Source organism: Saccopteryx bilineata, chromosome 1 (assembly GCF_036850765.1).
Source record: "Saccopteryx bilineata isolate mSacBil1 chromosome 1, mSacBil1_pri_phased_curated, whole genome shotgun sequence".
Taxonomy (NCBI): Eukaryota; Metazoa; Chordata; class Mammalia; order Chiroptera; family Emballonuridae; genus Saccopteryx; species Saccopteryx bilineata.
In genome coordinates this window covers 228,143,976-228,171,224 of record NC_089490.1, presented here as the reverse complement: position 1 = coordinate 228,171,224, position 27,249 = coordinate 228,143,976, and the positions used below count along the sequence as shown (strand labels likewise).

The 27,249-nt window shown below is 42.8% G+C and overlaps 1 protein-coding gene across 4 annotated transcripts in view; it reads right to left on the bottom strand.

Moving 5' to 3' along the window:
• Positions 1 to 27,249, bottom strand: part of NVL (nuclear VCP like) — an 80,713-nt gene that overhangs the window by 53,086 nt on the left and 378 nt on the right. For 2 of the 4 annotated variants that reach the window (XM_066237515.1, XM_066237517.1), the window contains exons 2-13: positions 26,366 to 26,439; positions 24,932 to 24,984; positions 24,754 to 24,844; positions 22,532 to 22,589; positions 20,515 to 20,787; positions 18,251 to 18,383; positions 17,955 to 18,031; positions 16,826 to 16,960; positions 13,549 to 13,650; positions 10,942 to 11,059; positions 2,074 to 2,218; positions 220 to 466 (exon numbers count right to left, since the gene is read on the bottom strand). In XM_066237515.1, the coding sequence (XP_066093612.1) occupies positions 220 to 466; positions 2,074 to 2,218; positions 10,942 to 11,059; positions 13,549 to 13,650; positions 16,826 to 16,960; positions 17,955 to 18,031; positions 18,251 to 18,383; positions 20,515 to 20,787; positions 22,532 to 22,589; positions 24,754 to 24,844; positions 24,932 to 24,984; positions 26,366 to 26,439 (1,506 nt within the window). The remainder of the gene's footprint in view (positions 1 to 219; positions 467 to 2,073; positions 2,219 to 10,941; positions 11,060 to 13,548; positions 13,651 to 16,825; positions 16,961 to 17,954; positions 18,032 to 18,250; positions 18,384 to 20,514; positions 20,788 to 22,531; positions 22,590 to 24,753; positions 24,845 to 24,931; positions 24,985 to 26,365; positions 26,440 to 27,249) is intronic. The other 2 variants (XM_066237521.1, XM_066237519.1) reach the window with 2 other exon arrangements.

Below are 27,249 nucleotides of genomic sequence, written 5' to 3'. Positions count from 1 at the left end.
CCACCTGCTCAGGTTCTAGAATTTCCCAACATTATTTTAAAATGAATGTATTCAGGATAAACCAAGAAAATAAAACAACTTGTACTTTTGAAATTATAGATATTCTGGCCATAACCAATCAGTAAAGATAAAATGCCAAGAAAACAGAAAACCATAAAGCACATCGAGGCATAGGCAGCATATTTAAATGACAGCTGAAGGGACCTGTAGAGAAGGCACCTGTGCTTTAGAGGTGGGCTCCGGCCCCGGCCCTTCTGCCTGGCCATCACACGGCAAGCGCCCCATCTCGGGATCAGACTCCTGCTCGCCCTGCAGCCGCATTAACGCCCTGCTGACCGCACACATGGCTGCCTCCCGACACAGCGCCATCAGGTCAGCGCCCACGAAGCCCGGCGTCAGGTGCGCTAAGTGACGGAAATGGAAGGCTTCAGGCAGTCTTAGTTTCCGGCACAAAGTCTGAAGTATCCTGTAGAAAAGACAAAGGAAAAAAATCAGATTCCTAACCCACTAGTAAAAACAAGGCATTGAATATATCTATTTGAAGTCCTCGCTCTTGAGAGGTCAGTGGTATCAAAACGGGTGTAATATAAGATCAAACAGTTCATTCATTCAACAAATGCTTAATCACTGTTACATATCCCACTTTATTCCACTAAGGATTAAGGAACTACCATTTTATAACTTTCTTAAGAACTACAGTAAATGCTGTGAGGAGTAAAAATACAGGTTTAAAAAAATTACCGTCTTTAAGAATTTTCCAGTACTATAGAGTAAATAAGATAATTGATTTAATGAGGATATAAGGTAAGTTCTACTTTTAGAGTAGGTTAAATAGACACCTATCAGAAATAAAAGCCTCCAAACTCAAACCATTAATTTTATTCATTACACAAAGTTATGTTGATACACATTTTAATAACCAGTTTTATATCAGAACAGTTTCTTCTTCAAAAAAATAATATAACTGTTACACAGGAGAAGTATTTAGGGCTGAAGTGTCATGATGTCTTCAACTATCCTTCGAATGGCTTAGCAAAAAAAAAAGTACATGTATGTTTTCGTAGAATGACAGTAAACACGGAAAAATGTTAACAAGTGCTAAACTTAGCTGAAGGGCATATAATATCTATTGTATTATTCTTTTGACTTTTTTGTAGTCCTGATTTTTTTTTCAAAATATGGCCATTGGTGACAGAATACTGGATAGATGGACAAAGCACTTTAGCATGGATAATGGCGCTGTGTCTGTATCTACCATGAAGTCTGGCACTTAATTAGAAAAAGGGCTAGATAATGGGCATGGGCCTACTTCTCTCTCATCATATTGGAAACTATTTTTTTTTTTAGCAAGAGAGACAGACAGAGATAGACAGACAGAGATAGACAGGAAGGGAGAGATGAGAAGCATCAATTCTTCGTTGTGGCACCTTGGTTGTTCAATGATTGCTTTCTCATATGTCCCTTGACCTGAGGGCTACAACGGAGCCAGTGACCTCTTGCTCAAGCCAGAGACCTTTGGGCTCAAGCCAGCGACCATGAGGTCATGTCTATGATCCCACACTCAAGCCAGCAACCTCGCGCTCAAGCTGGTGAGCCTGCACTCAAGCCAGATGAGCCCACGCTAAAGCTAGCGACCTCAGGGTTTTGAACTTGGGTGACGCTCTGTGCCACCACCTGGTCAGACTGGAAACATCTTGAAAGTAAAGACTTATAATACTTTATATTCCTCATATTTCATAACAGAGTGGTATATACACATACTACACGCTCAATACATTTGTTGAATACATTCAATATTAAATAATATTTTACTGCAGTTGTATATAAGTCCCTTATTACTTCTGAAAAAAAGTCTGAATCAATGACCCTATTGATGAGTAGAGTATTTTCTTAAAGCATGAATTTAATGAGGGCTTTTTCCCTTTCCAAAACAATTTAACTAGTACAGAGAGAGAAAAAGAGAGAGAGTGAGAGGTGGGGGAAGAGAAAGCTACATGTTTCTCACCCCTCAGTTTCAAAGCACTCAGTTCAGACAACATAGTGGTATACAAACTTCACTGTGTAAGAGTATACCTCTCCCTGGATGCTTCATCTGGGATACCAAGGCATATCTCCTGGTCGAACCTTCCTGCACGTCTCAAAGCAGGGTCTAGTGAGTCTGGTCGGTTAGTGGCTCCAATGACTAGGACCCGAGCTGTAGCAGCCATATTATTCAGATCTAGTAAGAACCAGACACAGGATGAGTGGTGAACAAGACAATTGACACTGAGAACAATACTGCTTACACAAGTCATTTAAGTGGTTAGAAAGTAGTATACATTTTAACAGCAATACATACACACAACATTTACTACATGTCTAATGTGAGGAAGACAAATACAAATTGTCCTCAAGCAGCTCACAATCTACTGAGAAACACAAAAGACAGATTTTGTGAAACATAGTAACAGGATAAACAAAGCACCACAGTAACAGAATGGAAGAACAATGATAGAGATTGATGGGGGAGGTGACAGTCCAGCTGTGAAGGACAGGATATTAATAAGCCAAGTTACAGATGAGGGAACTCTACCTGGAGAAATGGTATGATGCAAGCACAAGGGGAACAGTCCAACATCAGGGAGGCTGGGCAGAAAAGAGGAGCAGAGGTCTCTAAATGGACTCATGGCATGAATTTGAGATGGGGAGGGGAGGACAATATACTTTCCAGTTGCTCTAACTTAATCCAGATACATTTTTAGGAATAGACAGAATACGGGGCCTAGCATATTTTTCATAAGTATTATTTTTCTCAATGAACCCGGGTTGACCAGCAGGAAGTCTAAGCTTGTACTCTCTCACAAGTAGTAAGAAGGTAGAAGACAGTAATTCAGTACTCTCACAGATAAGTCCTGGGGAGTTCAGAATATGTTCTTTAGCCAACAAGAAGCCATGAAAGGTTTTTCTAGTTAGATTTGTGAAATCTAACTTGAAAAGATAACTAATGCCCTGACCGGTTGGCTCAGCGGTGGAGCGTCGGCCTGGCGTGCGGGGGACCTGGGTTCGATTCCCGGCCAGGGCACATAGGAGAAGCGCCCATTTGCTTCTCCACCCCCCCTCCTTCCTCTCTGTCTCTCTCTTCCCCTCCCGCAGCCAAGGCTCCATTGGAGCAAAGATGGCCCGGGCGCTGGGGATGGCTCCTTGGCCTCTGCCCCAAGCGCTAGAGTGGCTCCGGTAGCGGCAGAGCGACGCCCCGCAGGGGCAGAGCATCACCCCCTGGTGGGCAGAGCATCGCCCCTGGTGGGCGTGCCGGGTGGATCCCGGTCGGGCGCATGTGGGAGTCTGTCTGACTGTCTCTCCCCGTTTCCAGCTTCAGAAAAATACAAAAAAAAGAAAAGATAACTAATAATACTTATGAAGTGAGTAAAAAGGAGTAAAAAGCACTATGATCTGATGATAATAATCAGGTGGAAAATGAATGAAGGCAGGAGCAGGAAATGAAAAGGACCAGCCCAACTGAAGCATAATGCTGATAATGGAACCCACGGCACTGAGCAAATGATTCCACGTGAAAGGTGGGGTAGAGGGGGAGACAACGATGAGTTAGTCTGGATGGCAAGGTGGGAAGTGCACACAGGAGGCAGGGTGGACGCAGGCAGAAAGGGCTCATGGGAAAGCAGGCTTAGCTTCGTACACAGTGTGAAGGATTTGTGGGAGAGTCAAGTGCAGTCACCAGCAGGCAATTGGGAATGTGGGTTTGAAGCTTAGCAGAAATCAGGCTGAGAGATGTAATCCGAAAGCTTTTCAATGAAGAGCTGAAATGGAGATGGTTGGGAAATGGGTAGAAGGCAAGAAGGTCAAGCGTAAAACCCTATGGAGTGTCTTTGCTTAAAGGATGGAAAAAGGAGGCAGTAGGTAAAGGAAATAGGTCAGGAGTTGTCAGAAACTCAGCAGGACAGAGACAGAGCAGTGTTACACAAGCCAAGTGTGTGAATAATGATAAGGACGAGGGGACTGACAGATTCATTCTCAACAAGAAGCACGGCTAATGTGCTGAGTGTTTGCTACTCTAGGGCACAGTCATCACCTCATTCACCCTCATGACACCTATAAGAGGAAGGTTTTCAACGAGGAAACACAGATCAGAGGTTCTGAGGGATGACAGCAGAAAGCAAGCCAGAGATGTGGCAAACAGATGATTGATCACCAACTCTTCTATGATTACAGGCCTACCTCAGAGCTATTCCATGCAGTGAGTCACACACATTTTTTGGTTTCCCAGTACACATAAAAGTTGTTTACACTATACTTTATTAAGTGTGCATGGTTCTAGAATAATAGCCCTCAGGATAAAGTAAGCATTTGTGAGTAGCTCATTAATTGTACATGTGTAAATAAACATCTGGATCCTACCTCTGCCAATGACTCGCTGTATGAATGTGGCCCTGAGCTCTCTGGGCACCAGCGTCCTCATATACAATGTGTTGATATTTTAAGGTCCTACCCAGCTCCTAATAGAATGATGTCCAAGTTTAAGTTTTTGGAATCAGGTAAAATTAGTTGTCTAAGTGGTCTCCTTAATATCTTGTACATATTAATTTATTTAAAAGTTTTAAATTATTAAAATTTCAAATTTACAAACTCTAAACTAATATGGTTTTCTGAAATTCTCAAACAGTAGGTAGAAAATGATGACACGGCACGGACTAGGACAATGACTGTGTAAGTGGAACTGTTTCCTATTTCTCTTATTCTGAATTATACAAGGGAACCTTAAATATACAAAGATCCACACTAAATATCCCAACTAAGGGGTGTTCAGTAAGGTTCTAGTAGTAGGAATCTGCTTAATCCCTGTCCTTGTTCATTTTTTCCACACTTTAATAACTCTGAAGTCAATGCTTCTATCAATGTCATAAGCACAGTACAGTTTGGTGCTCTTTTTTCTTCTTAGAGTGATGTAAAATAATGGTGTATTTTATAATTGGTAAAAATTGATTTTCAATAAAATATCGGCATTCAGAACACAGCCCTCAAAATATGACAGGAAAATCTGATGTCGAAATAAAACAGCAGAGTAAGGAACCTACAACCTGGCACCACAGGCCACAAAACACATGCCACTGGCTCAGAGCAAGTAGGATGGAGTTTCGGAAAGTTCTACTTGTAAGGTCGGTGGATAATGGTGAACAGGTCCGGGAACTTTGGCTAGGACTACCCACAACCAAGCGTGCCAAAAGAAACTTCCCAAGATCCCTTTGGAAAAGAGTGACACTTCTGTCAGCCAGTGAGATTTCACCATGTCATATTAGCTCGACCACCCTAGGGACCCTTTAAATATCTCTCACGCAGGTCACCCCTTGCGACTTGCCTAGCCTCTGTCCCTGAGGCTAGGGAACCTCATCGGGTGAGAAGCATTCTGTACTCAATAAAGCCTTTTATTATTCCATACTTTGTGGCTCCGGCCCCTTCCTTCCCTCTTTCTTGGTGGGGAGAAATACCTTACATTTTGGTGCCGAGACCCGGGAGGAGTTAGAAGTCCGCAAGGACCACTCCTCTCCTCTTTCCCTCTGAGAAAGAACTAGGATCTCCCACCTTCCACCACTTCGGCGCACGGTGTGGTAAGTCCCCTGCCTCCAGCCACCCTTGAGTTCTTTCTGCTGAGGCTCCCTGTCTGGAAACCGTAGCTACGTCAGGGACCTCTTTCCATTCCGAGTACGTGTGCTCGTGGAGACGTCCTGAGCACATCCACTTCACCTTATCCATCTGCAGCCGGAGCTTGAGTTTTGGGATGCCAATACTCAATTCTATTTTTTTTTTACAGAGACAGAGAGTGAGTCAGAGAGAGGGATAGACAGGGACAGACAGACAGGAACGAAGAGAGATGAGAAGCATCAATCATTAGTTTTTCATTGCACGTTGCAACACCTTAATTGTTCATTGATTGCTTTCTCATATGTGCCTTGACTGTGGGCCTTCAGCAGACCGAGTCACCCCTTGAACCTTGGGTTCAAGCTGGTGGGCTTTTGCTCAAACCAGATGAGCCTGCGCTCAAGCTGGCGACCTCGGAGTCTTGAACCTGGGTCCTCTGCATCCCAGTCCGACACTCTATCCACTGCGCCACTGCCTGGTCAGGTCCGATACTCAATTCTAACCACTCCGAGGATTGAGGGCGGCTGGGGGGGGCACAGGAATCTCCCTCCCTAAAGAAACTGTTCTTCTTCTCCGCTGTGGGCAGGCCATAGAACCCACTGAATTAGCCTCCTGAAGGGACTTTCCGTTTTTTTTTTTTTTATTTACTCATTTTAGAAAGGAGAGAGAGAGGGGGAGAGAGAGAGAGAGAGAGAGGAGACAGAGAGACAGAGAGAGAGAAGGGGGGAGGAGCAGGAAGCATCAACTCCCATATGTGCCTTGACCAGGCAAGCCCAGGGTTTTGAACCGGCGACCTCAGCATTTCTAGGTCGACACTTTATCCACTGTGCCACCACAGGTCAGGCGGGACTTTCAGTTTTAACACCCTCACCAATTTAACTCTTGCCAAAAAAGCTGGGAGCTGGTTGGAGATCCCTTACATACAGGGCTTCTAATTATTCGCACACCGTCTTTAATCTCTGTGCCGCCTGTTCCACCACGCAGGTCCTTTTTATGGCCAGAGAAAGCTCACCTAAAATCTCCACTCCTGATCTTTCTTTCTCTGTGGACTCCCAACTCTCTCCCACTCCTGCCTGATCCCTGGGGACGCCCCTCTCTCGGGACTTCTCTCTGGTCCCTCTGCGGACCTCTCTTGCTCGGACCTCTTTCACTTGGGTCTCTTCCCTCTGAGAGCCTCCTCCCCTCCCTTTGCAAAACCCTGTTTCTTATTCACCACTACCATTCTCTCTTTCTCCTCCCTGCTGGCCAGGGGCCCCTCCCTTCTCCACTGTTCTTAAACCCCTCCTCCGTCAGGCCTTTCTTCACCTACTATTGGCTCTTACACCTGTTTTCAGGACCCCAAGGCCCAACCCCAATTTTCTTGCAGGAAGTTCTGGTTCTGTCCTGCCTCTGGCTCTAGCGTTTCTGGCTAGATTTGGGTGCCAGGCTCCCCACGAACCCCCCTCCTCTTATTCCCAACCCCTAAACCCCTATCCAGGACCTGTAAACACAGCATTTAAAGTTTTTAATGGTCCCAACTAGTAGAAACAGGCCAAGGCTGTTTGCCAGGCCTGCATGCAGCAGAAGGTAATGCTCCAAACTCAGGCTCTTGTGGCAAACCTGAGGCCAGCAGAGCAACAGAGGCAAGGCACAAGAAGTGCTTGACCCAAGTCCAGGCTGCAAAGAGAAATCCCACCAGCAGCTTGCTTTAAGTGTGGCAAGCAAGGTCACTGGTCCCAGCAGGGCCCCTGCCCGCAGCTGCCCACTGAGCCCTGCCCTGACAGCAAACAGCCCAGTCACTGGCAGAGCGATTGCCCCTTTGGGCAACAGGTTTTTCCTCAGCGCCTCTACATGAAGGACAAGCCACCTGAATGGGGAGGCCAATCCAGCCAGGTGGGCACATCGCTCAAACTCCTAGGACACGGCCTGGACTCGGAGAACCCAGGGTATGCTACAACTAGTGGGTAAATCCATCTCATTTCTTGTGGAGACACGGGGGCTACCTTCTTTGTTTTTGCCATCACACTCTGAACCTCTATTTCCCTCACAGGTCTCGGTTATGGGAATGGATGGGACCCCTTCCTTTCTCCTTTTTATGCCACTTCTGACATGCAGTTTGCCTCAAGCTTGCCTCCATACAGGACCACTGGCAGCTGGAACCACTGGACTCCATCTATCTCCAGCTCGCCAAAAGGCTGGACCCTACAAATTCCCCTATTACTACTCTTTTTTTTTAAATCCTTACAGGACTGCATCTGTGAAGTTTCTCAACTCACAGCCAAACAGATGTTTCTCCTGACACCCCTCAAAGCCACCACCTTCCGATCTCCCCCTCCCCACGACACCCCTAATCAGCAGGAAGTAGCCAGATGAATAAATGGCACCCCTATTCTATTTAACACAAAAGGTCAGAATGTAAGGTCAGTGGATAATGGGGAAAGGTCAGGCCCGGGAACTTCAGCTAGGACTGCCCACAACCAAGCGCACCAAAAGAAACTTCCCAGGAACCCTTTGGAAAAGAGCGACACCTCCATCAGCCCATGAGATTTCACCACGTCATATTAGTTTGACCACCCTAGGGACTCTTTAAATATCTCTCAAGCAGGTCATCCCTTGCGACTCCCCTGGCCTCTGTCCTCGGGGCTAGGGAACATCGTCAGGTGGGAAGTGCTCTATACTCAATAAAGCCTTTTATTATTCCACACTTCCGTGGCTCCAGCCCCTTCTTTCTCAGTGGGGAAAAATACCTTACACTACTTGTGCTCATTCCTTCCCTCAAAATTTGTCTCTCAACACCATTAAACGAAATTGAGAAACAAGTTACAGATAGGAAGGAAATAACTGCAATGGGATTTGTTTCCAAACACTGAAATATAGTATTCCTTCAAATCAACTAAAAAACAATCCAATAGAACAATGAGCAAAGGATGAGAAAAGGGATTTGGGAAATGATACAAATGGCTAAAAAATATGGGAAGACAATCAACTTCAACAGTAACTGGGAAAATGAAATTAAAACAAACTGCTATACCAATTTTCACCCATCAGATTGGCAAAAACGGTACCATTCAGGCCCTGGCCGGTTGGCTCAGCGGTAGAGCATCGGCCTGGCGTGCGGAGGACCCGGGTTTGATTCCCGGCCAGGGCACACAGGAGAAGCGCCCATTTGCTTCTCCACCCCCCACCCCCTCCTTCCTCTCTGTCTCTCTCTTCCCCTCCCGCAGCCGAGGCTCCATTGGAGCGGGGATGGCCCGGGCGTGCTGGGGATGGCTCCTTGGCCTCTGCCCCAGGTGCTGGAGTGGCTCTGGTCACGGCGGGGCGACGCCCCAGAGGAAGAGCATCCCCCTGGTGGGCGTGCCGGGTGGATCCCGGTCCGGAGTCTGTCTGACTGTCTCTCCCCGTTTCCAGCTTCAGAAAAAAGAAAAAGAAAAAAATAAAATAAAATAAAAATAAGAAAACGGTACCATTCAGTGCTGTAGAGCAGTGGTCCCCAACCTTTTTTGGGCCACAGACCGGTTTAATGTCAGAAAATATTTTCACGGACCAGCCTTTAGGGTGGGACGGATAAATGTATCACGTGACTGAAACAAGCATCAAGAGTGAGCCTTAGACGGATGTAACAGAGGGAATCTGGTAATTTTTAAAAATAAAACATTGTTTTAAAAATAAAACGGAAATAATGTAAGTTATTTATTCTTTCTCTGCGGATCAGTACCAAATGGTCCACGGACCGGTACCAGTCCGCAGCCCAGGGGTTGTGGACCACTGCTATAGAGGATCTAGAAAAGTGGGTGTTGGGCAAATGAGTTTGTAAAATTTGTATTTTTTTTTGTTTGCTCCCTTTTATTGTTAGGAAATGGCACTGGGCAGCCACATGTAGGCTTGACCACGGAGCAGGGCAGTGGATTGCAAACTGAGAACTACATTCCTGTTTGGGAGGGGCCATTGTTTTGCTAATATTTGCTGGAGGATGGGTCTCTGTGGGCCTAGGCAGTTTTGCAGGGAGAGCAGAGGGAATGCAGGGTGCTGAAGAAGAAGCCAGTTTTTGCAGAGGACAAGGAGTGCAGTTGTGGAACTGGAACTGAGGGACTCTGTAAGCTCCACTGAAACTGGTGGGTCCTTTGATCCTAGGAGGAACTGGAAAAGATTCTCCTGATTGTAGAACCAGAGAATGTGTCAGGGCTTTGGGAGCCCTTATGAAAGGGAAGTGTTTTCCTTGTGTGTCTGCTTGTTGGCCAGTGCAAGATTTTAATAAAGGAATGGCCCACCATTTTTTGGCTCCACTGTTTCTTTACCATCTGTCTGAATTCAATGAGAACCTGCATGGTTATGACGGTGGTGTCCACTGGCCCTGCAGTGGGGCTCTCATGTAGTATTGGCAAAATGTACAATGCAAAGTCTTTCCAAAGGCAATTGCCACTTCCTGTGAAAATTAAGAATGTATATACTCTGTAACCATCACTTCAATGTTTAGTATGTAGCCTAGAAAAATACAAGTGCACCAAGAAGGCCCATTTAAGGATATTCCCTACAGCTTGTTATAAAGCAAAAAACAAAACCACCTAAATATCATCAAAATGTGAATACTTAAAATACAGTACAATGAATCCATTCTAAAGGATACCAGGCAGCCATTAAAAAGAAGTAAATATAATTGCATTACAATGGCAACATTTCCATGACATTATTAAGATACAACTAGCAAGTTATAGAAGAATGTGTACGATGTATCAAAATATTGTGAAAAGCAAACAATGTTAAGTGTATTTATACATGTGTGTGAACTAAGGTGCACTCCAAAATTTAATAATGTAATCTTTTATGACAAAAGACTTCTGCATTTTACCCTGAGTTTTATTCTATTTGAATGTTTTATATCTTCACATATTATTTACTTATTTTAGTGAGAGGAGGGGAAAGAGAGACAGATTCCTGCATGCACCTGACCAGGATCCACCCAGCAAGCCCACTAGGGGGCGATGCTCTGCCCATCTGGAGCCCTTGCTCTGTTGAAACCTGAGCCATCTGAGTGCCTGAGGTGGAGGCCATGGAGTCATCATCAGCACCTGGGGCCAACTCTCACTAATCAAGCCATGGCTGCAAGAGGAGGAGAGAGAGTGTGTGTGTGGAAGAGAGAAAGCTAGAGAGAGAAGCGAGAGGGGGAGGAGTGGAGAAGCAGATGAGCGCTTCTCCCATGTGCCCTGATTAAGAATCGAACCCAGGACGTCCACATGCCAGGCCGACACTACCATGGAGCCAACCAGCCAGGACCTATTACTTATATTACTTAACAAAAAATTTAGTAGCTCAAAGTGAATTTATTAAACTGACCATCCATGCAGGTTAGAAGCTGGGCTACAATTCTTCGTTCCATATCTTTGGAAGCAACTTCCCTTTTGGGGGTAATGGCATCAATTTCATCAATAAAAAGGATACAGGGTGCATTTGACTAGAAATAAGAATATCACAAAAGGCAATCATAAATACATTACCCATACTGCATCATAGTTAACTATATATATTTTTAATAATCTTCAAGTTCAAGGATCATTCACTAAAAGAACAACCTGGAAAAAGGCAGTTAACAGCTATTACTTCTCATTTTTATCTGACTTCAGAGAAACAAGATGCTTAAGAGACTCCAAATAGGACAACACATTCATAGTCTTCTCATTAATCCATGGTTTGTTTGTTTTTTATCAATCCATGTTTTGTGATGATAAATCTAACAAAATTCTTTTGTTAATCAGGCGTTATTTGCTATAATATAAAATGTAAGTTGTAAGTTATAAACTTTAAATAAGAAAATCTATGCTTACTACAAATGTTATATGAGTTCCCACCAACATAAAAATATCCGAGCTTTTCCCTAGAATCTGTTATGAGCGGACTTTGAGAAGAATCAGAGGCTTTGTTTTTAATTTATTTGTCTACTGTAGTAAAATATACATAACATTTACTACTTCAACCATTTTAAATGTATAGTTTAATGGCATTAAATATGTTCACACTATTGTGCAACAACTACCACCATCCATCTACAGAACTTAATCATCATCCTACACTGAAATGACAAGAGACTTATTTTGAATACTACACTGAATAAAGAAGGATGGTGAAGTTCCTATACACCAGTGTAATGATTGCTAGTCTTTTTTTTTTTTTTTTAATTCAGTTGGAGGAGAGGCAGAGAGAGATTCCTGCATGCACCCTAACCAGGATCCACCCAGCAAACCCTAGTGGGTGATGCTCTACCCATCTGGGGCACTGCTCCATTGCTCAGCAACCAAGCTCTTCTTAGTGCCTGAGTTGGAGGCCATGGAGCCATCCTTGACACCCGAGGCCAACTCCTCTCCAATTGAGCTGCAGGAGGGGAAGATAGAAAGAGAAGCGAGGGAGGGGGGGCTAGAAAAGCAGATAGGTGCTTCTCCTGTGTGCTCTGACTGGGAATCGAACCCAGGACATCCACATGCCAGGCTGTTGCTCTACCACTGAGCAAACCAGCTAGGGCCCGTTAGTCTTTTTTAGAATATAAACTAGGTAAGAGTTAAGATAGAATAAGTTAAGAGATAATATCAGCACCAACTATCTGAAGTAGTCAAACTCACAGAGGCAGACAGTCGAGTGGTGGTTGTCAGGAGCTGGTGGGGGGGATAATGAGGAGTTAGTGTTTAATGGGCAGAGCTTCAGTTTGGAAAGATGAGAACTTCTGAAGATGGAGGAGGGTGATAGTTGAACAACAATATGAATATACTTAATGCGATAGAACTCTACATTTTCAATATTTAAATGGCCCTGGCCGGATAGCTCACTTGGTTAGACTCTACTAGAGCATTGTCCCGAAGCGCTGAGGTTGCTGGTTTGATTCCCAGTGAGGGCATGTACAGGAACAGATCAATGTTCCTTTCTCTCTCTCTCTCTCTCTCTGTTTTTCTCCCTCTTTCACTTAAATCAATAAAAAAAAATTTTAATTAAAAAGGAAGTATAATTAACGTAACAGGGAAGAGAAAACTTTAATTGGACACAAATGTCATCTTTCTCACAAGTTCTTCAACACCCAAATTTTTTTTTTTTTTTCTTAAGCTGGAAACGGGGAGAGACAGTCAGACAGACTCCCGCATGCACCCAACCGGGATCCACCCGGCACGCCCACCAGGGGACGATGCTCTGCCCCTCCGGGGCATCGCTCTGCCGCGACCAGAGCCACTCTAGCGCCTGGGGCAGAGGCCAAGGAGCCATCCCCAGCGCCCGGGCCATCTTTGCTCCAATGGAGCCTTTGCTGCGGGAGGGGAAGAGAGAGACAGAGAGGAAGGAGGGGGGGTGGAGAAGCAAATGGGCGCTTCTCCTATGTGCCCTGGCTGGGAATCGAACCCGGGTCTCCCGCATGCCAGGCCGATGCTCTACCGCTGAGCCAACCGGCCAGGGCCAACACCCAAATTTTAATAACATGAATTACAAATAGGATAAAATCCATGCTGTCATTTCTCTGGTGACAGAATTTTCTTTTCACGGCTTCAATTATGCCAATAGAGAGGAGTTTATCAAGACATTTCTATGGTTGCTTTTATAACGTGATAATTCTGATGTGAACAATTCTCACACTATTTACAAGTTGTCTGACAAGCCTAAACCGTGGGAAGTAAAACTGAATGAAATGGTCACAAGGCTAATAATCTATTTCAACATACGCTACTGGGTATGACAGCCCAGAACTTCTCACCAACTAGATTTCTGTTTGGTTTCAGATGAAACAGATTATTTTATGCAGGGATCTATATCAGTAAATGTACTTTAAATATTTAGCCATCATGGGTAGCAAATCCCCATGTGTACAAAAGATGGCCAGTGAAGGTAACAAGTGCTAGCATTAGAGAAAACAGGATCTCACTATAACCTTGGACAGTTTGACACCGTGACACAGGTCACCGGCGGACTCACCACTGCTTGCTCAAACAGTTCTCTCAGCTTCTGTTCAGATTCTCCGGATACTCCAGACACAACCTGTGTAGCAGCGACTTTCAGAATTGGAAGGTCAAGTTCCTACGCACAAATGTACAAAAGAATGACCAAATTTTTTATTTTTAACTTCCCTACTTTTTTCTTATTTAGTCCCTCTCTCAAAACTACATTTTATGTTGGAGAGGCTGTGGAGAAAAAGGAACCCTCATCCACTGTTGGTGGGAATGTAAAGTAGTACAACCATTATGGAAGAAAGTATGGTGGTTCCTCAAAAAACTGAAAATAGAACTACCTTATGACCCAGCAATCCCTCTACTGGGTATATATCCCCAAAACTCAGAAACATTGATACGGAAAGACACATGCAGCCCCATGTTTATTGCAGCATTGTTCACAGTGGCCAGGACATGGAAACAACCAAAAAGCCCATCAATAGATGACTGGATAAAGAAGATGTGGCACATATACACTATGGAATACTACTCAGCCATAAGAAATGATGACATCGGAACATTTACAGCAAAATGGTGGGATCTTGATAACATGATACGAAGCGAAATAAGTAAATCAGAAAAAAACAGGAACTGTATTATTCCATACGTAGGTGGGACATAATAGTGAAACTAAGAGACATTGATAAGAGTGTGGTGGTTACAGGGGGGAGGGGGGAATGGGAGAGGGATAGGGGGTGGGAGGGGCACAAAGAAAACAAGATAGAAGGTGACAGAGGACAATCTGACTTTGGGTGGTGGGTATGCAACATAATTGAACGACAAGATAACCTGGACTTGTTATCTTTGAATATATGTATCCTGATTTATTGATGTCACCCCATTAAAAAAATAAAATTATAAAAAAAAAAAAAAAAAAAAAACTACATTTTAAAAATGACTAATTTCCTGAGAAACTACTTTCTGTATTGGACCAATAAAAATCTTTATTTTAAAATCTACAGTTTTATTCAAATACATGGACAAAATATTGTCTATTTGTTTCTGCTTTACAGATGTCATTTTAAAATTGTTCTCTCCTCCTTTTTTTTTTTAAACAGAGACAGAGAGAGATTCAGAGCGAGGGATAGATAGGACAGACATGAACGGAGAGAGATGAGAAGCATCAATCATCAGTTTTTCGTTGCAACACCCTAGTTGTTCATTGATTGTTTTCTCACATGTGCCTTGACCGTGAGGCTTCAGCAGACCGAGTAACCCCTTGCTCAAGCCAGCGACCTTGGGTCCAAGCTGGTGAGCTTTGCTCAAACCAGATAAGCCCACACTCAAGCTGGTGACCTCGAGGTCTTGAACCTGGGCCCTACTCATCCCAGTCCAATGCTCTACCACTGCGCCACCGCCTGATCAGGTTGTTATCTCTTCTGAATAAAGGGTATTAAATCTCAAGAGATATGCCCCCCCCCAAGAACTGAGCCAAAACAAATTTATCTGTTGGAGAGGAAATTGCAGGGGTTGTGACATACATTCTACTAGCATTCTCTACCCTAAACACAGACCAGTAGCCACTTACTAGTCAGAGAAGGCAGGCTCTTTATGTAAAGAAGAGAAACTATCACTGTTCCACCCAAACACATGGTGACAAGCCTGCCTAAGTCCTACTCATTCCTCTGAGGGGTCTTGAAGTTCTACTTCCACAACCATATTTTCTTTGACCCCAACTCTTGAGTATCCCAGTAACAATCATATAGCATTTTACACTTTTGCGGTCTCTCACTTATCACAAGTGTATCTAGGTTGACATTTATTTGTATAAATGACTGTTTAATGTCTGCCTCTCATCTTAGACTGAAAAACTCTTTGAAAATGAGAACTGGGTTTATTGTATGTAGCACTGGATTTTGATGTCTGGCACACAGCATCACACAAGAAATTTAACGAACAAATGAATATGGACAAGGCAAGTCCATCAAGTTCTCCTATAGAAAGCACTTTGTGCTCTGGCTGGATAGCTCAGTAGGTTAAAGCATCATCCCGAAGTGCAGACATTGCCAGTTTGATCCCCGCTCAGGGTATGTACAGGAACAGATTGATGTTCCTGTCTCTCTCTCTTCCTCTCCCTACCTCTCTCTCCCTAAAACCAATAAAATAAACATTAAAAAAAAATAAAGCACTTTGTTTCATGGAGCACCTAATCTATTAGTAATCGGTACAAGACAATGTTCTTCAAATTGAAATTACTCAGCCCTGGCCGGTTGGCTCAGTGGTAGAGCGTCGGCCTGGCATGCAGAACTCCCAGGTTCGATTCCTGGCCAGGGCACACAGGAGAAGTGCCCATCTGCTTCTCCACCCCTCCCCTCTCCTTCCTCTCTGTCTCTCTCTTCCCCTCCCACAGCTGAGGCTCCACTGGAGCAAAGATGGCCTGGGCGCTGGGGATGGCTCCTCGGCCTCTGCCCCAGGCGCTAGAGTGGCTCTGGTCGCAACAGAGTGACACCCCAGAGGGGCAGAGCATTGCCCCCTGGTGGGCAGAGCGTCGCCCCCCCCCCCCCCGGGTGGATCCCAGTCGGGCGCATGCGGGAGTCTGTCTGACTGTCTCTCCCCGTTTCCAGCTTTGGAAAAATACAGAAAAAAAAAATTGAAATTACTCATACATTTTGCATTTTATCACCAATACAGTTTCTGAAAATCCTGTATGGGAGTAAAATAAGATTGCTAACTTTTTATTTACCCAAGTTATCCATTTTAGGAAGAATATTTTAATCCTAAAAAATGTAAGAGCATGCAAAAATAAAAAAAATAATAATAATAATGCATGCCTGACCTATGGTGGTGCAGGGGGTAAATGTTGATCTGGAAAGCAAAGGTCATCAGTTCAAAACCCTGGGCTTGCCTGGTCCAGGCACATATGAGAAGCAACTAGTATGAGTTGATACTTCCTGCTCCTCCACCCCCCCCCTCTCTAAAATCAATAAATCTTTTAAAAATAAAAAAGAAATATATCCTTAGTTTTATTTCACTGCTCATCAGAACCCCTGGCTCAAAGTTAGAGAGAAGTAACAAAAATGTAACTATATTAAAAAAGAAAAAGGGTTGTTCACAGCTATATAATTTTGCTTCCCATCCAATTCTTCCCTGGATAGATTAAAAAAAAACACAGCATCTCACAAACAGCAGTTTTAAAGAGGTAATAGAAATGAACACAGGATCACAGTCCTCTTGAGAATATGTCAAGTCTGGTTCAAGCTGACCAAAGAGAAAAAAACAAACAACACCAAAAATAAAAACAGCCGAGTGTCAGCAAACCTCACCCCAGCAATTGCGTGCGCAAGTAAAGTCTTCCCGCAGCCCGGTGGTCCGTGAAGGAGAACTCCACGGGGAGGTATGACTCCCAGGTGCTGGTACACCTCGGGGTGACGCATGTGGATGAGCATCTTGCAGACTTCCTAGCAGGGAATAAACAGCAAAGATGTCTTTCCCAGCCCAAGAGAGAAAGATTCAATGTGGAATGAAACGTCCTATTCTTTGGAGCAGCAAAATACAGTAGAGAGAGTGCAGGCTTTAGATTTAGACCCAGGCCTCAATTCCAGCTCCGGTACCTATTGAGTGACTTCAGCAATAATACATCTGAGCTTCATTTCCTAACGTCTACCTTGTGTCTACCTTGCAGATGTAATGATGAGTAACTAGCATGTAACTGGAATAGCGTAGATACTAAAAAGTAAGTAGGAACCACTATTATCACTTTTTTGTTTTTAGAAACATTTTTTTTTTTATTCATTTTAGAAAGGAGAGAGAGAGAAACAGAGAGAGAGAAGGGGGAGGAGCAGGAAGCATCAACTCCCATATGTGCCTTGACCAGGCAAGCCCAGGGTTTCGAACCAGCGACCTCAGCATTTCCAGGTCGACGCTTTATCCACTGCGCCAACACAGGTCAGGCTATCACTACTTTTAAATAATATTATTCAGCCTGACCTGTGGTGGTGCAGTGGATAAAGCATCGACCTGGGAACACTGAGGTCGCCGGTTCAAAACCCTGCACTTGTCTGGTCAAGGCACATATGGGAATTGATGCTTCCTGCTCCTCCTCTCTCTCTCTCTCTCTCTCTCTCTCTCTGTCTCTCCTCTCTAAAATGAATAAAGAGAAATAAAAAATAATTAAAAAAAATTATTGATAAAAAAAATAATATTATTCATTTATAAAGCGTTCATCTTATGTACACCATAATTAAAGTGGTAACAAAGTTGAAGTTATCAGGCTTCTTTCATCCCTTCTAAAAAGTGAAATAACCCTCCTAAGGGTACAAGTTTGGTTTGCCCTTCTCACATTCCCAATCTCTCTTTCTATACCCAGTTCCTAGCAGAAACAAAGAGGTAGGCTTAGTCTGCTTAACTGATTAGCAATATGCACACTGGAAGTAAATTCTGAACTTGAATAACCTTTAATGTCATATCATTGCCTCCGACATCTTCAAACTTCACATTGGAGATCTGGAATTCTAGCATCCTGGCTTTAGCTGGTAAACAAAAAGGAAGGAAGTGAAAAGATCAGTGATTCAGTAGTAACTCAAAATTAAATTTAACAATTCATAAGTAAATAAAGGTCCATGAGATATTATAACATCTCCTAGTAAATGTCTCTGAACACAGAAGGCCCACAAAGCCAATCAGCTTGGAAGAATGACGCCTCCCTCAAAGCAAACGCGACCACTGCCACCCCCAGACCTGCATCTCACCTTTCTTCTGCAGGATAGCTTCTATTTCTCCATCTGCTTCCTGAAGATCTTCCTTCTTCCTTTTGCTTCCTTTGCCCCTCAATCTGCCTTTCCTTTTTTTATTACTTTCTAAAAGAGAAGACTCTTTTGAATCCTGGCGGATTAAAGAAAAGAGATTTGGGAAAGGTCCATTAATAATTCAAAAGGGGAAAGGTTTAGGCAAATCAAAATGCTTGGTTCTTGCATTGTCCAAGAGAAATATAATGTGGGCCACTTATGTAAATATCTAGTCTAGCAGCCCCACTTAAAAAAAAGGGAAAAAATGCCTGACCAGGCGGTGGTACAGTGGTTAGAGTATTGGCCTGGGACACAGGAGACACAGGTTTGAAACTCTGAGATCACTGGCTTTAGCATGGCTCATCTGGCTTGAGCGTGGGCTCACCAACTTGAGTGCAGGGTCGCTGGCTTGAGCGTGGGATCATAAACATGACCCCATCATTGCTGGCTTGAGCCCAAAGGTCACTGGCTTGAGCCCAAGGATGTTGGCCTGAGCAAGGGGTCACTGGTTAGACTGTAGCCCCCTGGTCAAGGTACATATGAGAAAGCAATCAATGAACAACTAAGATGTTGCAACAAAGAATTGATGCTTCTCATTTCTTCCTTCCTATCTGTCTGTCCCTATCTGTCCTTCTCTCTCTTGCTAAAACAAAAAAAAGAAAAAAGAAATTAATAATTTTTATGTAACCAAATATATTCAATACATCATCATTTCAATATATAGTATCATTTCAATATGTAATATAAAGCCTGACCAGGCAGTGGCGCAGTGGATAGAGTGTCGGACTGGGACTCAGAGAAACCAGGTTCAAGAACCCGAGGTCGCCAGCTTGAGTGCAGGCTAATCGGGTTTGAGCAAAGCTCACCAGCTTGGACCCAAGGTCGCTGGCTTGCGTAAGGGGTCACTTGGTCTGCTGTAGGCCCCTGGTCAAGGCACATATGAGAAAGTAATCAATGAACAACTAAGATGCCACAATGAAGAATTGATGCTTCTCATCTCTCTCTTCCTGTTTGTCCCTATCTGTCCCTCTCTCTGTCTCTCTCACATACACATACACACAATATATATATATAATATAAAAAATTAACAAGATGTTTTGTACATTTTTGTAGTTAAGTCATTAACGACCAATGTGTACTTTATGCTTATAGCACATCTCAATGAGAAAGGTTGGAAAAATACAGTATTTACTTATTCTATATATTTTCAGTGTATACATTTATATAGGGTCCCTTAAGGCATTAACCTAAAGTGAGAATAAACCACATTGCTGTTATAAAATTTATCTTTCCTACTTCCCACAATTACGAACTTTCCATAATACATCCCCCAAGCAATAATTCTTTTTAACCCTCACTAGTAAATTCATCTCAGAAAGCTCATTAGGCAGTAATTCAACAAACTGACGACTACATGCCAGAAGTATTTTAGCCAGGGACATTACTAAACAAAACAAGGTCCTTGCTCTCTCTTTGGAACAGATATTCTAGTGGAGAGAGACAAAGAAAAAAAAAAACCCAACTAAACAATTATACAAGTAGGTGGTTACCAGTACTTCAAAAAAGAAACACAGCAGGGTTAGGAAAGAGTCTCCGGCAATGTGCTATCTCACGTACATGTCAGAAGAGGCCTCTCTGTGAAGATGACACTTGAAAAGAGCAAGCAGTGAAGAGATGATGGAGGGGACCACAGGAATCTGGGGAGGGTGCCAGACAGAAAGAACAAGTGCAGTGCCCCAAGTGAGATGGTGCCTGGTGGGCAGTGGATATGACCAGGAGGAGGCAGGGAAGCCAATCATACAGAGCTTTCCCTGTAGGATTTCCCCAAATCACTGCAAGAGCTTTGATTTCAGGCTAACTGAAGCCACTGGACGGTTTTTAATACAAGAATGACAACGATCTGACTTAACTCAAAAAAAGATATCTCTGTGTGAAGAATAAAATAGGGGAACAAGAGTGGCAGTCAACTCCAGTTGAAAGGTTATTCCAATAGTAAAAGGAAGAAAGGGTAGATGCATTATAAACTGTAACAAATATTGATTTAAAAAAAGAATAGAGGCATGGACTAGGCTGGAAATGCTGACAGCAGTGGGAAGTGATGAAACTCTACATGTATTTCAAAGTTCCCAGGACTCCTATTTAACACAGAATCTGCTTAATATTATATTCAATGAGAAGACTATAATGTACTCTAACTACGTGGGACTAAAATTTCACAACAAAAATACCTCGATCTCAGACATTGTCTTCTGATGATTATTTTTCTCCTCTGATGCATCTAAGAAAAAACTGTTTTTCTTTCCACCTAGAGTTTTGTCAATGAACCATCCTCCTTCAGAACCTTTGGCAGGGGTCTTCAAAGGAGCAGAGCCAGCTTTGGAAGTCACCGGTGGTGTTGAAACACTGCTTTCTCTTTGCTCCATCTCAGGGGTACTGAAAACGGAATCAGGATTTCCTTTCCGATATAAGGAGAGCAGGGACGTGTTCATGTGATTTGCGGACTGGCAGAAACATGATTTTAGTATAAATTATTCAACAGGTACTAATGAAAGGTTGATTGCCTCTGTAGTAAGTTTTCTACATTTCTCTCCTAACAATTTTTCTCATAACGTGTACAGTCAGAAAAACAGGTGTTCACAATGAGATGATTCAAACACAAAAATTTACTATCCAAAAAGATGTATTCACTCTCCACTCCAAGTTAATGTACCAATTCATAATTGGCAGTTAAATAAAATCAAGTAAGAATGGTCACTTTTAAAAAATATAACAGACGGGCCTGACCTGGTGGTGGCGCAGTGGATAGAGAGTCGGATTAGGATGCGGAGGACCCAGGTTCGAGACCCCGAGGTCGCCAGCTTGAGTGCGGGCTCATCTGGTTTGAGCAAAGCTCACCAGCTTGGACCCAAGGTTGCTGGCTTGAGCAAGGGGTTACTCGGTCTGCTACAGTCCCACGGTCAAGGCACATATTAGAAAGCAATCAATGAACAAGTAAGGTGTCGCAAGGAAAAACTAATGATTGATGCTTCACATCTCTCTCCGTTCCTGTCTGTCTGTCCCTATCTATCCCTCTCTCTGACTCACTCTCTCTGTCTCTGTAAAAAACAAACAGCCTGACCAGGCAGTGGAGCAGTGGATGGAGTGTTGGACTAGGATGCGGAGGGACCCAGGTTCGAGACCCTGAGGTCACCAGCTTGAGCGCGGGCTCATCTGGTGTGAGCAAAAAGCTCACCAGCTTGGACCCAAGGTCGCGAGCAGGGGGTTGCTCAGTCTGCTGAAGGCCCACGGTCAAGGCACATATGTGAAAGCAACCAATGAACAACTACGGTGTTACAATGAAGGACTGGTGATTGATGCTTCTCATCTCTTTCCATTTCTGTCTGTCTGTCCTTATCTATCCCTCTCTCTGACTCTCCCTCTGTCTCTGAAATAAATAAATAAAACAACGACAACAAAAAAAACCAAACAGATGGAAGTATGAAAATGATCTGGTAGTCAATGAGTCATTACTATCCCATCATTTCAAAACTAGATCACATATAGCTGAGTATCCTCATGACTGTTAATAAATTCAAAAACTGAATTACCAATGGGAAAAAGAGAGTAAGTTATAAATGATTTTACACAATATTCCCATGTTTCCCTTTAATCTAAGTCTACTGACTGGAAATGCTACCTTTTTGGCACAAAATATATCCTTTTGTTAGGGTTTACCATTAATTCTCCTTTCAATTTATGTCTGCTCTTATTTCTGGCCAGTCTTTTCCCTGTATAACAAGCTATTAAATACGGGAAAGATGGTTAACCCAAGAGCTCACTAACCCTGTGCACAGAAGCATTCAGTTGTTTACTGATGAAGATGTTCAAAGTCTGTCATCTTAGTCCTGATTTTTTTTCTAAGGAGGTTCATCATGATTTTTAAAAAGTATATGTCCTGCCTGACCTGTGGTGGCGCAGTGGATAAAGCGTCGACCTGGAAATGCTGAGGTCGCCGGTTCGAAACCCTGGGCTTGCCTGGTCAAGGCACATATGGGAGTTGATGCTTCCAGCTCCTCCCCCCTATCTCTCTCTCCTCTCTGTCTCTCTCTGTCTCTCTCTCTCTCCTCTCTAAAATGAATAAATAAATAAAGAATAAAAAAAATGAATAAATAAAAAATAAAAAAATAAAAAAGATAAAAAACAAAAAACAAAAAACTTTTAAATAAAAAAAAAAAAAAGTATATGTCCTTTGAATGTTTGGCTTACCTGGGGATCTGGGTAGTCTCCCATATCTGAATCATCATCTGAATAGCTCTCAGCATACCTCAGGAGAAAGAAGAAAAGAAACGTTTTCAAGGCTTTGCTCTCATATCCTACAAAAACTACTCTCTAGAACCATGATGGTGAACCTTTTTATAAAAATCGCCCACTTTTGCAGTGCTGGTCAACCTGGTCCCTCCTGCCCACTAGTGGGCGGTCTAGCTTTTATGGGGGGGGGTAGCAGAGCAACCAAACGGCACCAGGATTGGCCCACCATGAAAGCTGGAAAGCCCACTAGTGGGCGGGAGGGACCAGGCTGACCAGCACTGCAGAAGTGGGCGGTTTTTATAAAAAAGTTTGCCATCACGGCCCTAGAAGAAAATATGCTGAGCGAGAATATGATAATGGTCACAGTGCAGGCTTTGTAATCAGAGAAATCTGGATTCAACATCCATCCAGCTTGATCAGCTGTCAGTTTCTGTGTCATCTCTCTGAGCCTCAGCTTCCTTATCTTCTATAGAATACTTTTTTTTAAAGACTTTATTTATTCATTATAGAGAGGGGAGAGAGAGAGAGAGAGAGAGAGAGAGAGAGAAGGGGGGAGGAGCAGGAAGCATCAACTCCCATATGTGCCTTGACCAGGCAAGCCCAGGGTTTTGAACCAGCAACCTCAGCGTTTCCAAGTTGACCCTTTATCCACTGCGCCACCACAGGTCAGGCAACTTCCTTATCTTCTAAATGGAGAAAATAAGCAGTGTATATCTCAGTGAGTTATTAGAAGATTCAATGAAAGCTTGAAAAGTCCTGAATAGATAGTAAAAGCTTAAATTGTGCTTTTCTATAGCTTAGCAATAAATAAAAGTGACATGCAAATTCCCATCAGATCCAAGGGTCTCATTTAGGAATACGAGATACTAGGAGAGGAAATACTCTAGCAAGCCGTAATTATGCCTTGTAATAAATGCATAAAGGACATTTGACAATGTAATACCTATTCATGATTCAAAAATTCTCATGAACTAGGAATACTAGGAAACTTCCTTAATCTGATAAAGGATATCTATACATATATATGTAAAAACAACTACAGCTAACATCATACTTATAGCAAAAGTCTACATAAAATTAAAGATCATTCCAAACGCTTGTAATATGTGGAACAAAGTAGAATGGTAAACTGATGAAATGGTAAACTGGTACAAACACTTCAGAAAATAGTTTGACAATGTCTCATAAAAAGTTAAATTCGCTGTTACCATATGACTCAGCTATACCACACCTAGACCGCTATCAAGGGAAATGAAAACCTTTTCTACATAAGTCTTGGACATAAGTTTCCATGGCAGCTTTCTTTGTAACAAGCCAAAAGGTGGAAATAGCCCAAATGTACATTAAGAGATCAGTGGATAAAAAAATCATGGCATATTCATACATACTCAGCAATAAAAGCAATGAACTATTGATACATAGAGCATTGATAAATCTCAAAATCATTAAGCTAAGTGAAAAAAATCCATATTTATATAAATGTCTAGAAAATGCAAACCAACAATACAGTGAAAGAAAGCAAATAAATGTCTGGGAATGGATGTGGAGGGAGACATAAATGGTAGAGGGACGCAACCAAACTTGTGCAGTTGATAAAAACGTTCAATATCTTTCTTATGACATACTGAGGTATGTCAAAACTCAACAAGCCATACACTTTGTTGACTATATTGCAAGAACCTTATAAAAAACTCTCAGTAATATTATTCTTTAACAAAATTAACTGGCATCTTTTGAGGTATATGGCATTGTATAAGGGCAGAGAAAAAACAAAAATAATGAGACAGTTCTGTTGGTAATGCAAATAAGTAAACAAATAATCCCAAAGCCATATAATACGATAAGCACTATACTAAGTATCTCTAACTAGGAGTTAAGGAAACACTAAGAGTCTAAGAAGGCCTGACAAAGGCAATAACACAGTATTCTGAAAGCTGATTCTTGAATGCTGAGTGGGAGATTGTGAAAAAGAAATGAGAAGTCCATCTACAAAAGACTGTGGAAAGACAGTCTGACCTCTTACATCAAGCATTCAGTGTGCCTGAAGTAAAGGACTGCAGAGGTTAGGTGAGAGACACAGCGCCTCAGCGGCAATGAAGAGCCACTGTAAGTTTTACAAGTAGAAATACAAGCAGCTCAGGTTCTTGATAGGGAAAAACCCTCAATTCTGTAATCCTTACTCATTATCCTCTTGACCTTGTCTTGCTCTTTTTGCCAGATGCCCATCTTTTAGATTCTCAAGTTCCTTCTCACTACTAATGATGCTAAATACTGAAACAAAAGAGAAAAATGCCATCAGCTAAGACCTTTCTTTCCATAACTTTATTAATAATTCAGCTCTAACACTAATAGACTCACCTTTTTCTACCTGAATCCTAAAAGCATTTCTTTTTCTTCGACCATAGTCTATACTGAAAAACATAACACAAGTTTAGTACGGTGGTCTCCCCACATAAATTTGCTTGAATACATAATTATATCACTGTATTTACACTGAACATAAACCTATTTTCAAACAACCTTGGAGTTTATATTTTTACTATTATAATTTTTCTTATTTAGAAATGGGGTTACAGCTTCAGAAACTATGACACAGACAGCTATAGTGGAAGGGACAGAGACAGGATGAATGAAGGCTGTTGGACTTTTGGAATTCTACAACAGGCCCAAAGAGCTAATCAGCTGTGAACAAGTTACAGAGGCAAAAGAAAAGTCCTTGGAGCTTAGGCGAAAGAAAGCAAAGATATATTTATCTGGGGGGGAGACGGGGGGGGGGGAGAAGGCTGGGGTGTGCTTCATAGAGAGAGTCACCTGAGAAGGGGTTGAGGTGGGGAAGGCACAGGCATGCTTAAGAAGGGAGGAGAAGGGAGGGGAGGGGAAAACGCTGGGATACTTTTTTATAACAGCCCTAGCAAACTACTACATAGATTAAAGTGAAGAAGAAAATAGAAACATTGAAACAGACAAAGGGATATTTAATGAAGCCAGGTATCAGAAGATGTAGGATTAGAAGCACAAGGAAAGGATTTAATCTTCAGCAGAAAGACTAAATGAGTGACACATTTCTAAATAAAGAGTGAGAAAGTTGAGGGAGATCATGCCTGATGATTTTAATTTTTTAATGAAGCAGGAAAAGATGTAATACTCCTGACCAGGCTATAAGGTACTGAAAGATAAGATGTAGTCATCGCCTCCCCCTCCTGCTCCCTCTCTGCTTGAAACAAGGACATTTCCTTGCCTATAACAGGCATTTGATAAATGTTTGTATAATTGAACTGAATTCCAAACTTATGGACTAGGAAACTAATGCCAGCAGCTGTTAATATCAATTGGAAATTTGGGCAGAATGGAAACTCTAAAAATGGTAGGCAAGGCCCCAGCCAGTTGGCTCAGTGGTAGAGCATTGGCTAGGCGTGTGTTAGTCCTGGGTTTGATTTCCATCCAGGGCACACAGGAGAAGCACCCATCTGGTTCTCCACCCTTCCCCCTTTCCTTCCTCTGTATCTCTCTCTTCCCCTCCGGCAGCCAAGGCTCCATTGGAGCAAAGTTGGCCCGGGCGCTGAGGATGGCTCTGTGGCCTCTGCCTCAGGCGCTAGAATGGCTCTGGTTGCAACAGAGCAATGTCCCAGATGGGCCGAGCATCACTCCCTGATGGGCATGCCGAGTGGGTCCTGGTCAGGTGCATGCAGGAGCCTGTCTCTGTGCCTCCCAGAAAAATACCACAAAAAAAAAAAAAAAAAAAAAAAAAAGGTGGGCATGGCACACAAGAATCGGCAGACTGTATTTCTTTACCTGTACATTCTTTGTAAATCAGATGCTAAGACTCCAGTGTCCACATACTTGCCACAACTGTTACTGGTAAGGTACTAAAACGGAAAACATGATAAACAGAAACACTCAATAGTTCAAACCCAGAGATTTTAATCGACAAATAAGAGACTGAGTTATTAAAACATGTTATACTTTAATGTAAATCTTCAATAATAAAGTATACCAGAAACATAAATCACTAGATGATTGTCACCTTTTGAGTTAGAATTTAATTAAAATTATCAATCACTATGACACACAGAAATAATAACTAGAGTAGCTATAAGGTAATAACTGAGGACTTACTATATTCCAGGTTCCCAAATACCCCAGAACAAAGCACTAAACTCCCAAGGACACCAGGGGTATTTGAAATTTGAGGGAATGCAGTAATATCTGACATCCGCCCAGCACTGCAGGAATTACAGCCTGAGAGAGTTCGATATTAAAACACCTTCTGATGATGTCCTATCTTTGCAAAACTGGGTTTCTAGAAGTTGTTGTGATAAAAAGCAAATCCCACGAAAAATCGGCGTGGATCAAGATGAGATAACACCTTAGGTAAAATACGTGTTATAAACTCACACCCACACGAATTTTTACATCCCAACCTGACCCCAAGTTTCGTGAGAATGGAAATGCTTTTTGGCCCCAAAGCGCCTCGTACAGTGGGAGTGTCCTAACTTCACAAGAGAGGAAAGTTTTGACTCAAAGGCCATCTCCACTCTCCTTACTGATCTGCAATGAGGTCCCCCAAATCGGGCAGGCCCCCCAGGCTGCACCCTTCTACCATCCCGGCCAGGAACCCCGCCCCACTGCGAGGAGGGGAGGCTTGGCACGACTGGGAGAGGAGTGGACTTGTCAAT